Source organism: Scleropages formosus, chromosome 22 (assembly GCF_900964775.1).
Source record: "Scleropages formosus chromosome 22, fSclFor1.1, whole genome shotgun sequence".
Lineage (NCBI taxonomy): Eukaryota > Metazoa > Chordata > Actinopteri > Osteoglossiformes > Osteoglossidae > Scleropages > Scleropages formosus.
Window position 1 is genome coordinate 23,948,056 of NC_041827.1, and position 14,793 is coordinate 23,962,848.

Here is a 14,793-nt window from a genome sequence, read left to right on the forward strand (position 1 = left end):
CCTGACTGTGAGAGGTACGAGGAGTACTTTGTCTCAGCTCACTTTGTCTCAATGAGTATGTCTGCGTTGGTAGGGTCCAGCACTGCATTGCAGATCAGCTCCTGCGTCACTGGGATGGACTTGTTCATAGAAACACACAGGTCCGACAGGTAGTCCAGGAACCTGGAAGTGATAGGATAAGAAGACAAGTGCTAATGTTAAGTGACAGAGAAATGCCAACATACAGACATGCCTATATGCCTATCAAAATTTGAGAAGGGTCTCAAAAGTCGCCTCTTTCGGGTTCACTTCTCACCTGATCTCTTAAGCGCTCAATAAACGTGTACATGTATGTGTATGCATTCAACACTGTCAACCACTGGATTCTACTGTCCTCTCAGTCAACTTGGGATCAAAGGAGCAGTACTAAGATGGTTTGAGTCCTACCTATCAAGTGGCCTGGCAGGGCTCTCACTCTTCTCCTTTGCCTCTCTCAACCGGAGTCCCGCAGGACTCGGTACTGGGTCCTCTTCTCGATCTACACTTTCCTCCCTCGGTCCGGTCATAGCCTCCCATGGATTCAAATACCACTGCAATGCTGATGATACCCAGTTCTTCCTTTCCTTTCCACCAGGAGCGTCAGACATTTCGAGCGCGTTGTTGCCTGCCTGTCGGACATCTCTGCATGGATGTCTGATCACCACCTACAACTCAACTGCTCCAAAATAGAGATCCTACACCTCCCAGCTGGCCTTTTTTCCTGTCATGATCTCTCGACCAAACTGGACAACTCATTCATTTTGTTGACCTCCTTGACTAAGAGTCTGGAAGTGATGACTGGCTCAAGTCTGGCTTTCTCTCAGCACACTGAAGCCACAACCCAGACTTGCAGATACATCCTGCATAATATTCGCAGGATCCATCTTTACCTCACAATTGACTCTGTCCAACTACTTGTTCAGGCCATGGTGACATCCCGTTGGGATACTGCAACTCTCTCCTGTGTGGCCTTCCTGCTACTGCCATCAAACCTTTACAGCTGATACAGAATACCATGGTACAAGTTGTTTGACTTGCCAAAGCATTCCCAAGTATCTCCTCTACTCATTTTTCTGCACTGGCTTCCTATGGCTGCCCGGATCAAATTTAAGACCCTGGTTATTGTCTACAAATGCATCAATAGAACTGCTCCTAGCTATTTACAAGACTTGATCATCCGCTACACCCCAGAAAGACCACTTCACATGTCTGCTACTGCTCACTTGGTGGTCCCACGCACGGAAGGTAAAGCACAGAGGTTCTCGGTTCTGGCTCCGCTGTGGTAGAACAACCTTCCCCTCTCACTCAGAATTGCGGAAACTCTGCCTACATTCAAGAAGGGTCTGAAAACTCACCTTTTCCGGACTCGCTTCACCCAAGACTTCTCCAGCTCACGTATGGTGTAAATGTTCATGCACCGTAACTTTACAATCATCCCCAGATAACCCTTTACACAGCCGCTACTCCTGTATTGTATGTGAATGTTTGTGTACCACGTAACAAAAAAAAAAAAAAAAAAAAAAAAAAAAAAAAAAAAAATTGTAGGAAGGTTATCAGGATTCATCTATCCTGCATTTTGGGCACCTACTCGAGCAATGAACATCGGTGCAACAAGTGGAAAGTAACAAACTAGGTTTATTTAAGAATCACATGTCTGCAGCTGTGTCTTTCTCTTAATGTAATGCACAAATTGTATTTTTGGTGAAATGTACATTGCTTTGGAGAAAAGCGTTTGCTAAATGAATAAATGTACCCATTAAATTAAGAAAAGAAAACCCTATATGCAGCTATTTGTGTAACATATGCTGGTTAGTACAGTGGTACACGACAAATGTACTGTACTCATGTCTGCATCCAAATCTCTCCTTCTGCCGGTGTAATGCACTTTTTGTATTTTTCTTAGACATGTACATCACTTTTGAGGAAAGCATTTGCGAAATGAAAAAATGTGTCCCACTTCAGAATTAGCACAACGAAGACAAATCATGTGTGGCAGGGATATCAGAAAAGGGATCGGAGGCCAGCTTGGGTCTTTCTCACCTGGGTTCTCTATTCTTCCTCACAAGACTGACAAAGGTGTCAATCTCTGCAGCCGTGATGTGCTTCTCCAACAGCTTGCGGTTGTTGTGCAACAGGGCCGTGATGGTGTCCTCAGCCAGCACATCGTACCCAATTTGCTTCTGCATGAAGCGGAACTGCTTGGCAATGTACTCCTGCAAAGAAGGAAAAGGGCTATCAGCTTCTCTATGCCACAGTGGTGCCCTCTTGGACACTCTGAAAACAGAGCATGTCATCAATTAAATTGTATCGCAATAAATGTGGGTGCAAGAAGGCCTTCAGTCATGGTTTACAGTAACCTGGAGGTCAGGAAAGGCTTTCCTACTTAACATGATTAACTCAGCATTAATAGGGAGAACTGCCATTGCAGAGTGACTTGCACACAGATCTTCACGCTGCTTCAGAGGAGGGTTGTGTCTGGCATACAAACAGCCCTAGGGTGTGGGGCCCTTCCTTTGACAATGAAATCAATTGTATCTTGTGACACTTATCAGCAAGTGGAGCTCTAGAGAAATGAGTAATGAGAGTTAGCCCACGTCTATTGCAGCACAGTGGCACAGTAGCTAACGCTGGTGCCCTACAGCTGCTGGTTTGTGTGTTCTGTTGTGGGTTTGAATCTAGCTCAGTCTGTGTAGAGTTTCTATATTCTCCCTGCGTTCATATACGTTTCCTCCTACAGTCTAAACGTGTATGGAAAACAATGGTAAACCATAGCCTCCCTTAGCATGAAAACTACACAAGTGCTCATCAGTGACACTAAGCTTCCCCTAGGCAATTCTACCGTCTTCTGCCGTGTTCATTGTTCTGCTTTCTTACCTCATCACCAATGCTGAACTACATGGGTTCTCACCGTGTGACCTACTTGACCCACCTGGTTCTTCCGGTAGTCTTGCTGAGAGTGACGAAGGACTCGGTAACACAAACGGCAAATATGGCGGAAAGGGGCATGGCGTTGGTCACCCAGCTCCTCCAATCGCAGCATGGGTCCATCACCACTGTCAGTGAACGGAGCCTGCAGCAGCTTAAAAATCTGTATAGAGGGAACAAAATAGATGGTAGACTTTTAAACTGAAGTGATGCAGGGTTGAGGCTTTGGGAATGCAGGCAGCTATTAAACTTATAAGTCCACATCCTGTGACTCAGGAAAAAAAAAAGTTTGAGCAGGGACTAAAACCCAACTGAGTGACACCACTATATCACAGACGCAGGAACAACTTAAACATCGGTGATAGACTTGAAAGACCAAGCCTACCTGTTTGAGAATGTTCTGCTCCCTCATCAATTTTTGCCTCTCCCGGTTGGGCTTGTTGACCATGATCTCCAACACATCCTGCCCACTGTTGGGAATGTCCACCACGAAGAACACCAGATCCTCAAGCAGCTTTGTGACAAACCTATGGCATAGCACAGTAAAGGTCCATAAATGACAAGCTCAGTATATCTACGCACAGAGGCTAAAAGATGGGTTTTGGTCCCACAACATGAGTATGTCAGTAATGTCACTGTAACAAAGCTATGTTATAGGTGAGCAGAGTGATTAACTTCGAACAAGAGAATATGAAGCAGAAGAGAAAAAAGTAGCATAGCAGTGTAGGATAGTGTAGTGTATTTTTCACCAACTCTTACAACAGTCTGATGAAATATGTCCACAAAGAGAGTGGTACTTTATCATTACTCTAAGTTTTCCACTTGGGTTTTTCCCAGGTTGCAAAGCATGTCCCCAATACTGTACAGTTCACAGCTACAGATCCTATGATAGTTCAAAGGCTGCTGTTGAAATAACCAGGCAATTCATACCTCCTTTCATTCTGTGTGATAGTTCCCTTCTCCAGCTTGCCCGCAATGGAGGCCAAGACCTTGCTGGCATCATTGGCAAAGTCTAAATCTCTCACTTCTGCTGGGGGAACTGGTACAATGGCAAACGCCTCCTTATCCTCTTTGATAGCAGATGTACCAATCTTAGAGTGAAGGGGAGAAACACATGGAGACTGAACTTCAGGACAATCACAGGCATACATTTAACTTTACCACCATTTATCTGTAGTAGAGTATAATGATGCAGGAACTTTACACAAGAGCTACAATAAAATATTACACAGACACACATGCATATTCTCATGATAGTAAAGACAAGTGTAATTTAGGCTTGATCTGTAATTAGTTCCTTTCAGTGGGAATGTACAAAAGTACAGTGACCTGGAGGGTGGTCAAAAGGCTCCCAGTGACAAGTCCTCATATTGTTCTGGGACAGCCTGAATTTATTTATTTAAATAGAACAGACACATGATATACAAATTCATACAGAAGAGCTGCAGCCTTATTTCACAGCCTAATTAAAAGGCAGGTAGTTAAGAATGCTTCTAGCTTAAGAAAGGTGAATCATTAATAGAAGTGACCAAAGGAGAGCTTAGGGAAATACTAATACTTTTGCATTTCACAAGAGCTCACGTGTTCCCTGAGTATCATCACTTGTCTGCTGGAGCCATCACTGTCACATGCCATCCAGACCATGTGTTTACAGAGCTTTCCTGTCTGACGTGTGAACATTGATGTGTCATTTTGTGTACAGGTATAAAGAGGAGTGGAGTAGCCCAGGGAGACAGACCACAGTGATCTCTTGTGCAATTTTACATAGAGCATTGTCAAATTTCCTGAGAAACATCATATGGAGTCCAGTGGGCATATATAATCTTGCTCCATCATTCAGCAGCATATATTTCTAAGGTTACTTTTCACTTAATGTAAATTATCTGCATTTGTAAATACTTGCACCTTTATAAACATTTAGTCGCAGACAGCCTTCTTTCGGATTGGCCAATGATACCATTGCAGGTTCTTGCATTCTTTTATACTTTGTTAGAATCTCACACACACACACACACACACACACACACACACACTTTCAGAACCGCTTGTCCCATACGGGGTCACGGGGAACCGGAGCCTACCCGGTAACACAGGGCGTAAGCCCAGAGGGGGAGGGGACACACCCAGGACGGGACGCCAGTCCGTCGCAAGGCACCCCAAGCGGGACTCGAACCCCAGACCCACTGGAAAGCAGGACTGTGGTTCAACCCACTGCGCCACCGCACCCCCTTGTTAGAATCATTTACATTTAAATCTAGTAATGAGACTAAAGCACAAGATACTTTAATCCATCATTATTTCTAACTACGGTTGGGAATTGCTTGATTCCAGAAAAAATGCAGCTCGTCTCACTCACTCGCAGCATCACGGGCTTCTCTTCCTCCTTGTCAATGGGGTTGTTGGTGCTGTGCACCCAAGTGTTGGTGCACAAGTGCCGGAGTCTTACATAGGAATTCCTGAAGGAACAGAAAGCACAGAACACTTCAGAGGATGCCAGCAAGGAGTACAACAATGGGGCACTCCAGGGGATACGTTGCTGGTTGCATGTATAGGCGCTCAAGGGACAGCCTTGTGGAATAAAAACACAGATGTCAATTAGCAGGACTAAATGGGGCAGCCGGTAGCACAACACTGAGTGACTGCAGTTGAAAGTCCTGGGTTCATATACCTTCTGCTGTAGTACAACTGATTATGTTCCTTACCCTGAATCCCCCCCCCCCTCTCCCCTCCCCTCTGCCTTGAGCCAAATGTTTCTGGGATAGGTTCCAGCTCACTGCGACTCTGCTCGGGACAAGCAGTCAAGCAGTTATTGAAACTGGTTGGTCGGTAGGTTTCTGAGAGGCCAAGAGACTATTTTCGCTATACATAAACATAAAAGAGGGTACAAAGACTACTATTGTTAAGAAGCGTATTCATTGTGCTTGTGTAAAGACACAGTTACGATTCTAAGTTGTTTCCTTTCTTACCCTTGTGATCCACCTTCCTATCAGGTTTATCTCCATGTACACTCGTACCCTGTGGGGTTGGCAGCTCCATCAACAGGGGAGCAGCATGCAAAAGCACCGTGCAGGTGCCTTGGGAAGTTGCTCAACATTGGAAGAGACACCGCGGTGGACTGGTCATCCTATCAGACCTCTAGTTCCTTAATTTACTCTTACAAGTTACACTGCGAGTTATTTAGAAACACACACCTATACGCATGTTGGAAATGGGAAATTGGAACTTGGAAATGATGCAAGATGGTAAAACACCTGCCAAGGCCCCGATCATTGCTGCTTTATCATGATTAAAGACTAATCAGGTGTGATTTCCTCATTCATTAAAAAACCTCTCGCTGAATACCCCCCTTTGTGAGAAGGCACACACACACACACACACACACAAGTTATAGTGACAAGCTCTGGGAGGGAACTTGCTCTGGTACGGTTAAGTATGGTACTTAAGCTGAATTACTTGTGTAAACAGCCATGTATATAAGTGAACTGCAGGGCTCTCTTTAGACAAGGGGAGGAGGGGGAGAAAGGAAAAAGAAAAAATAAATAAAACTAACATAAAAGTACCACCAGGCTCCTTGAACCATCTGATTTTTACTCATTTGACCATTGTTATGACTGGCCCTTTGGCCTCAGCCGAGCTAAAATGAGGGGATTTCCACCCTGTGACGCACGTCTACTGTATCTGCAGCTAAAATTGGCTACAGACAAATTTGCTAATCCTGGCAGCTGCTCTGTAGTTGCACAGAAATGTGGATGGGAAAAAAGGCCTTTATGAGGCTCGGTCCTTACACAACATCTGGCCTCTGCCTTTGGATTTGGGGCGTGACCATATCCGCTTACACCCCGCATTGCGCCATCATCTTGTGGATCGACACATGCGCTGCGTGTGGAGTGGCGACATTGGTTACCACGGTTTTTTTTTTTTTTTTTTTTTTTAAATTTAAAATGGAGCCGGTACTTTCCTGACACAAATCAAGAGTGCAGTAAAAGTGGCTTTCTGGAGAGTCCCTGCCCTTTCCCCCACACCCAACATCCACCGCCCCTGCATGTACTAACATTCCCCAGGAAGCAGTTCCAGGGTGACGAGAGGTCCAGGCTAAACCAGTAAATGCAAGACGAAGGGTGGAAAGCTTTGGGAAATGCAAGTGACAATGCACATGACACGGTGGCACGAAAGAGAACTGCTGGTTTTGTCATTGCCTCCATCAAAACAAAAAAGTTACCATTTTTTGAACTCGGGGTATGAAACAGCCACAGACTTCCTGCATGTAAGCACGAGTGAGTAACCGCTTCTGTTGGCCCACACACTTGCTGCAAAACAGACATCCAAATGGAAGCTTACACTACTTAGACAAGCAAGCAAAAAACTGGCAGGTAAACATGACAAGACACCATGTAGATGACCAGAGAACAGATACATGCATTGCCATCTCTGACAGCACCAGCTTCTTCCTAAACAGAGCTCTTTCCTTCTTCTTCTCAATAGTCAACATGTAAAAGCCACATAATGTACGCGTGAAGCAAGTCCTGGTGAGGACAAGTCCCAGCAAGGGAAGACGACGCAAACTCTCAACAGCAGTTTTAAGTTTCACACTGGCTGTCAACAACAGATGACTGAGATGCTCTTAATATCGCTGTTGCACAAGCACTTACAGCCTTTCCCTGAATGCAGTGACACAAAGCAATTCTTAGGAACTGAAGCGAAAGCAAGCGTACAAAGGAGTCACCCTTACAAAAACATTTCAATTGGTAAAAGGATCCAACGTTGCCATGCTGTAAATCGGAACTTATCTTCACCAAAACATGGTCATTGAGGGTTCTTCGTACGAATGCCCTGCAGACAGACATCTCCACTGATGTCCATGAAAAAAACATGTATGTGGGCTAAATGAAAGCAATTAAACAAGAGCAAAGTGATCTCAAAAGTAGTGTTGGGCCAAAAAAATAACACTTGAGTCATGGTAGCGAGGAAGGGGATTTACTTCGCACCTGGGCACCAAGGAGTCTCCTCCTCTCAAGGTGGTAGGGTCCAGCTCGAAAATGGAGGAGATGTCGTTGCCATCAGGCACGGAGACCAGGGTGTACATGACCTTCTCCTGAGGGGTACGAAGACGTGCTCGCAGGGCCTCGTGGTCCAAATCCAGCTGGTTGAGGGAGGGAAAAGCTTCACTGTACAAAACATGGCCAGCTACCAACTTCAACCTATCACTCAACAATGGAGCAACAGCACAAAACTAATTTAAAAAAACTGAAAAAAGCAGCATTCAAAAGCGCCTTGTTCCACCACCCCATCGTTCCTTTCAAAGAAGCTGACATCTGGAGCATGGGAAGTAGCATACTCAGAATGTCAGCAGGATTCCGATGTTGATCAGCAGGATACAACACTTTTGACCCTTCATGAACATACAGTACATGACATAAAATTCATGCTTGCATGTCCCTTGTCCTACTCAACAACTGTACACACAGTAAAGCTTGTGTGCTATTCCAGTCAAACTGAAGATGTTAAGTTTCCGGGGCCCCTCATGAACAGAATGGACAGCTACTCAAACTGACCTTTAGAGCTGCTGAAGGGAACTTAGTTGTACAGTAATTCTTCCATGATGTGCTACAATTTCTTATAAATCACAATTTTCTGCAAGCCATACATATTTATACTACTCTGTGACATCACCAATTCAATTATTCAACATGCACTTGGAGGAAACCAGCTTACAACGATAGGTCCACATTGAATGTGAGAGTTGCCGCTTAATGTTTCCATGGTGATGCGCTGCCCCCTGTCGGTGGAGTCACAGTGACATTTCACAGAGTGACTCCTTGCAGCTCTGTGTGTGTGTGTGTGTGTGTGTGTGTGTTCGTTCCACTGATGTATGGATGAGTGACCCATTGTAAGTAGTGTATCTAGCAGTGTAAGTCACCGCGGTGAATGAGGTGTGTGGGCTGATAACACTACATAAAGTTCATTGGAAGTTGCTTCGGAGAAAACCATCTGATAAATAAATGTAAATGTAAGGTAAATGTTCCTTTGAAAACTTGAGGGAGAGAAAGGAACAAACATATTGCATTACATTTAGTTTCCTTCAGGATGAACTGACCAAACTCAAATTTAGTGTTTTGCACTTATTTTTCTCCATGTTTGACAGTAATCATGCTTTTCCATTTGTTCAGGCAATTTTTAACGTGTGGAACAATCCATTGTCCAAATAGACTCCTTTTATCCCTGTACAGAAAGTAGTTTTTTAAATGGTCGATACTGTAGGTACTCTGCAGCACCTCTTATGGGCTCATGGAAAGTTCGCATCTTAGAGATAAACAGATGAGAACCGTCATGCAGAACATGCCCGTACACATGGATAAACATCGGTCACCCAGCTTGGAAAACAACAGAGCCAAAGTAACGTGTGTTCAGGAAAGCTCCCTGTAGAGAGCCTCAGTCCATCTCAACCTTTCAGCCGAGATCAACTGCATGTATGACATGGCCTGAACGTATGGAAAGTGGGAGGACGAGCAGACATTTTACCTGGAAATTAAAGGGGATATAATCAGATACCTGAAATGGAAAGGAGCCAGCAGTGAGATTCCAGGGACCCAACCTCTCCAGCTGATACAGAATACTGCAGCACAAGTCTTGTTTGACCTGCCGAAGCATTCCCATGTACCCACCTTCGTCTGTCTGCATTGCCTTCCAGTAGCTGCCCGGATCAAATGTAAGACCCTGGTTGTGGATCTGCTCCCCAATATGCATAAGACCTGATCACTCACTAAACCCCAACCAGACTGCTACACTCCTCTACCTCTGCCCACTTGGTGGTCCCACAGACAAGACATTCCAAATCAAAAGCACAAAGGTTTTTGGTTATGGCGCGGTGGAATGACCTCGCTCTCTCAGGCTTGCTGAATCTCTCTCAATGTTCCAGAAGGGTCTCGAAACTCACCTTTTTCAGAATCACTTGTAAGTGCTTCATAACTATGTCCTGTATTATGTTCATTAAAAAAATATGCACTAAATGTGACGAATTGACTGTACTCAAGAATCATGTCTGCAGCCAAATTTCTCCTTTTGCTGTAATGCGCTTTGTGAAATTGTCCGAGATGTACGTTGCTTTGGATCAAAGCATCTGCTAAATCAATAACTGTAAAGGTAGTTCACGACTAGCATCCCTTTGCTGCCTCAGAGCAGAAGGCAGGATGGGAAAAGCCCCATCAGGTTATGCTATGCAACACTAAACCACCCCTTGTCACTGTTCTTGTTCACTTACAGAAGATCGAGGCTCCTGCGACTCTTCCTCATAATCTGGATTCACCTGAAAAGACAAGTACATCTGTGATAAACAGGGCACATCTGTGATAAACAGGACACATCCAATCAAAAGAACACCTCAAAATTGGAAAGATCTTCCTCATGTTCTGGGGATATTTGGGCCTTTTCAAGACTACATTTCAGAGTGTGTTGGGGGGAGGACTTAAGTCCAAAAAAATGAGGTGAGAGCAAATGAATGAACTACAATGGCTCAGAAATTCAGTGGAACAAGTGACTTTTCCAACTTCTTGCTCCACAATGAAATACTACAGTCAATAAATACTGGCACAACAGTGTACTCCAGATACAGTCCTGCACTAACATGGGGATTTGTAGCAATGACAGAAGGCATCCATCCATAAAACACCAGGCTCACCTCTGCGGCCAGGTAGTGCCCAGTGGCCAAGTGCTTGAACCGGAAGAGGCTGTTCCAGTAGCCGGCTCCACCCCTACATGGGTCATGCTGCACCACCTGTTTATAAATTAAAAAAAAAAAAAAAGGGGGGGGGGGGGGGCGGAGATGAGCAGTAGTAGGGCTAAGGTAGATAGGGTGCAGACTGACATGTAGGAGCCACACACACACACACACACACACACACACACACACACACACACACACACACACCACAGTGAAACAACCTTAAGAACAAAGACACAAGACAAGGGACATCAGTTTGGTATATACTGCCAAAATCACAAAATCAAAGTGAATGGTATGAGCTGAATGAAGTATAGTCATAATGATCGCCATGGGGGCCCCCATGCATACATTTTTGCGGCGACACCGACTCCTGTGGACTCACCTCCACTTCCCACAATGCCTTGCTACTTGTGGCAGAGGTGGCGGACTGGCGTCCTGTAGTCCGCAGGAACACATACTGCTTCTTTCGGTGGTCATCGCACGTCAAGAACTTCTCTTGCTCCGCATGGAAGAGCCGGACTACGTCACCCTGTCAGCACAAGAGCACAAAGGCTCTCACCGACTTAGCAATTAACATAAAGCCCACTTTTGAAGTCACACAGACGTGAAAATGTGGCTGCACGAGCCTTCCGTTTTATTTCTTCTGTTTGTAAGTGAAAGGAACACAATGAAAAACTAAATGTTGTAAAATTTACCCCTTTCAGTATGGTCTCCTTGTTGTCGCTCCACTTCATAAACAGAACTATCTTCCAACTAGTGTTGCAGTTGACAGAGTTCACCTGGGAGCAGAAACACAAAGACTGGTGTTCTGACTTTGTAGAGGAAGTCAAAAGCAAATATTGGGGGGAAATGTAAGAAGCAAAGAGCAAGTCAAAAAAATGAAATAAACCAAAGTGAAGTCCTCACACAGTTATGAAATACGAGGAAAGTTTTGGTTGATCTGTTTTCCTGATTGTTTATTGATTGAAACACTCCCAATTCTTGGTGCGGTTAGAGATCAACCGTGTATCGCTGCGGAAGCCAAAGTTTGTGTTGGCTGAAAACTAAAAGTGCCCCTGTTCAACAAAACAAAGCCAGAACTGCAAGCTCAGCTCATACTTCAGGCTGTTTCTTCCTGGCAAGAATTTTAATTTCAAATGTGTGTAGCATCAGTTGTTCAATGCAACTGGCCAAAACAGAGCGTGAGATCTGGGGGGTGCCACTCATAGTGTCACTGCAGTGTTTTCGAAGGGTGGGCTCTGGCTGTCTCACCTCATTGCATCCTGGGTTGTCCACCAGCTGATGGCTGCTGGCGTGCAGTGGCTGTCCAGCATTTACAGGATTCAGGACAACTTTGTCTCCAATCACCACCTGCAGAAGAAAAATGGAATCAATAAGATATAGTCAGTGCTCTGAGGGTCATGCACATAAGTTCCATGTATGTGATGAGTTCAAACTTGAGAAAAACTACCAAGGTGAAGAATCTGAATCTCTGAGAACACCACAAGGTGGAGACACAAAGCACATGCTACCTGAGCTACCAGATTCCAATAAGACACTTTTAGCAGTAATTTGTATAATTAAAATACTAATGACGCTCCCATACTCTGAGACTCGCCCCATAATTTACTGCACTGTGACTCAACAGTGGGGTTAAGAGCTGTCTTTTTCATCTGCTCCTGTCCAGGCAGAGGGAAGAGAGCAGAAGGCTACACAGAAATACAGGTGTTCATCAATTAAATAGCCCAGACTTGTCTCACGATGTCCAAATCCAGAGCTTAGTGCCTTGGCACTCGTGCTTGTCCTCCCAAAAGAAAAGATGTTGCTCCTTCATATTGGTTAAATGCTTTTAAGGCATCAACATCTGGAGAATCTGTGATAAGTTATGGAAAATGACATTCTTTGAGTTTACTTAATGTTCATATAATGACTTAATACAGATCCTAGTCTCCAAGTGCTGTAATGTTCATGATTGAACTACTCAGCCTGGCGTGCACTTAGTAACGAATGTGACCCTCCGGGGTTACCCATCTTTCCTCCAACTTCCTGCACTAGGAGATAATGTTTAACTCATGAGGTTTTGAATGCCATAGAAGCACTTGATTTAAAAAACAATTCTGTAGTGTTTCCGATGACTAAAGCAACATCTAAATGGAAGATGAAAAATTTTCCCCTCCATCTAGAACATCCTAGTTCTAAAGTGGAGATAGACAATTTAACAGTATGGTAAAATGACTAGGGAAATCCATTGTAACAATGCAACGTTAAAGTTATTAATGGTCAACAGAAGTAATAATCAATCTACTTGGAGGATTTTTGCAGTCCTGCAGATCCCCACCCCAAAAGCTAGCTTCTGCCTTAGCACACCGCTAATGGTCGTAGCAGCAGAAGCGACAGCCGAGGCCTTCAAGATCACATGTTCCTGAAGGGAGTGACCCTTGCTCTTAATTCACAAGGTTATATAAGCCCACAATCCACATCCCTGGGAAACTTACAAATGGAGCCTAAAACATGCACAACGCTTCTGAACCCAGTTAGCAGGGCACAGCACCGCTCATGTCCCTACATATTCTTCCGAGGAATGTGGTTGTGTGCAGCAGGCTAGTTGTAGGGAGAACTGTTGCTCCGTTTCATGTGTGTTATTAGCTTTCATTACAAAACTGTGCAGGACATTCAAGAGCCTTAATGAGGATGGCATGTCACTAATGAATAATCCATCCATCCTGATGGAGTTCCCTTCAAGCAAGTGTTGCTGTTCTTGGAGAGAGTAATACAGCTACATGTGTATGCTATTTTACACAAGTTTATTTCAGCTAATGTGAAGTTTACATAACAACGTGTGTCCTATATGGTCAGAACACATTGCAATTTTCTTAATGCGCTGATACCAACAGAAATATAAAGTTCACTTAATTCCCATCATGTGCTGCATGCTGAAAAAGACCAAATTCCTACTATCTACCAAAAATCAAGGCAAAGGTTTGTTATTACTGCTGCAGTCCAGGTAGCACTACATTTACAAAGTGCTCAGAAACCTTTTAAAAAGAAATTATTTTCCTGCTTTTGAAATGTCTCCGAAAAAATTTTTTCTTTAGGAAGCAGAAACAAAAAGCATTCTTGTAGAACTACAGGACCTGACCATTCACCCAGAATGCACTTACACTGTCCCCAATTGACCGTAGCTTATAAAAGGGTTGAATGTAAAACCAGGAGCCTTCGTTGCCAGCAGAGTCCAGTGTCACCCTCATGGCATTCTTCTCAAGCAGCGCGGGCAGACGTTTGTTCACCGTCAGGTACTTATTGCTCTTCAGGTGAAGCAGCTGCATAATGGAGGTGGGGAGATGTTCAGGCATTAGTGGGATGAATCCAGAGAGAGGGGTCATACAAAAAGGCAGAGTAAAAGGCAGTCACCAGCGGGGGGGGAATCACACATGTACAGAGATCAAAACCTATGTTCACTGAATGAGTTGGGGGCAGGGGGGTGTCTCGCAAGAGGTGCAAAGAGAGCAGCATCACAAGGGCTGCTTGAAGCTCTTCCTGGGAAAAATTACATTAAATTCATTTAGTTGCAGAATAAACAATGAAGCTGTTGTTTTTCTCCCTCTTTATATGGGTTGAAGGCCTCCATGAAATGAAAGAGAGAATTGTTTGCAAAACTGCAGCAGCTAAACCATTTTCCAACATTGTCAAGAAAGGTCATCTCTGAAAAGGGGCAAACAACGCAGGCGCCTTGTGGCCTACAGTTTTGAGCTTCTTGAGTCCTTCACAAAGAACATGACTCACATAACAGCAGTTGCCCTGCCTTGAAGTGAGAAGCAAAAAAAAAAAAAAAAAAACTCAGGACAACTTCTGACATCTAAATGGCATGAACATGGTTTCCGTGAAGCCACTGTTCTCAACAGCTGTAGAGTAAAAGGCAGGCAATTAGCACTGATGCATATCTGGCCAGCGGTCCAACAAAAGGACAGCACCATCTACACACGTTTGAAAGTGCACCGCCTCATGTCAGACATGGGAGTGGAAGTTGGATGTCTAATGTAAACAATCCTCTGGCTACTAGGAGTTTTTCGTCCGGTCCCATTACACTGCCTGTCTTGCACTGTGCCTCTTGGCAGGAAGTCAGCCGAGTCGTGCGATGACAGGGCACCCAG

General features: G+C 44.4%; 1 protein-coding gene across 5 annotated transcripts in view; it reads right to left on the reverse strand.

Annotated features, from left to right (window-relative positions):
• Nucleotides 1–14,793, reverse strand: part of itpr1b (inositol 1,4,5-trisphosphate receptor, type 1b) — a 105,449-nt gene that overhangs the window by 69,989 nt on the left and 20,667 nt on the right. For 3 of the 5 annotated variants that reach the window (XM_018734084.2, XM_018734083.2, XM_018734082.2), the window contains exons 6-19: nt 13,804–13,962; nt 11,915–12,013; nt 11,359–11,442; nt 11,046–11,192; nt 10,619–10,714; nt 10,202–10,246; nt 9,463–9,492; nt 7,929–8,083; nt 5,300–5,399; nt 3,874–4,034; nt 3,329–3,470; nt 2,948–3,106; nt 2,059–2,231; nt 43–162 (exon numbers count right to left, since the gene is read on the reverse strand). In XM_018734084.2, the coding sequence (XP_018589600.1) occupies nt 43–162; nt 2,059–2,231; nt 2,948–3,106; nt 3,329–3,470; nt 3,874–4,034; nt 5,300–5,399; nt 7,929–8,083; nt 9,463–9,492; nt 10,202–10,246; nt 10,619–10,714; nt 11,046–11,192; nt 11,359–11,442; nt 11,915–12,013; nt 13,804–13,962 (1,670 nt within the window). The remainder of the gene's footprint in view (nt 1–42; nt 163–2,058; nt 2,232–2,947; nt 3,107–3,328; nt 3,471–3,873; nt 4,035–5,299; nt 5,400–7,928; nt 8,084–9,462; nt 9,493–10,201; nt 10,247–10,618; nt 10,715–11,045; nt 11,193–11,358; nt 11,443–11,914; nt 12,014–13,803; nt 13,963–14,793) is intronic. The other 2 variants (XM_018734086.2, XM_018734085.2) reach the window with 1 other exon arrangement.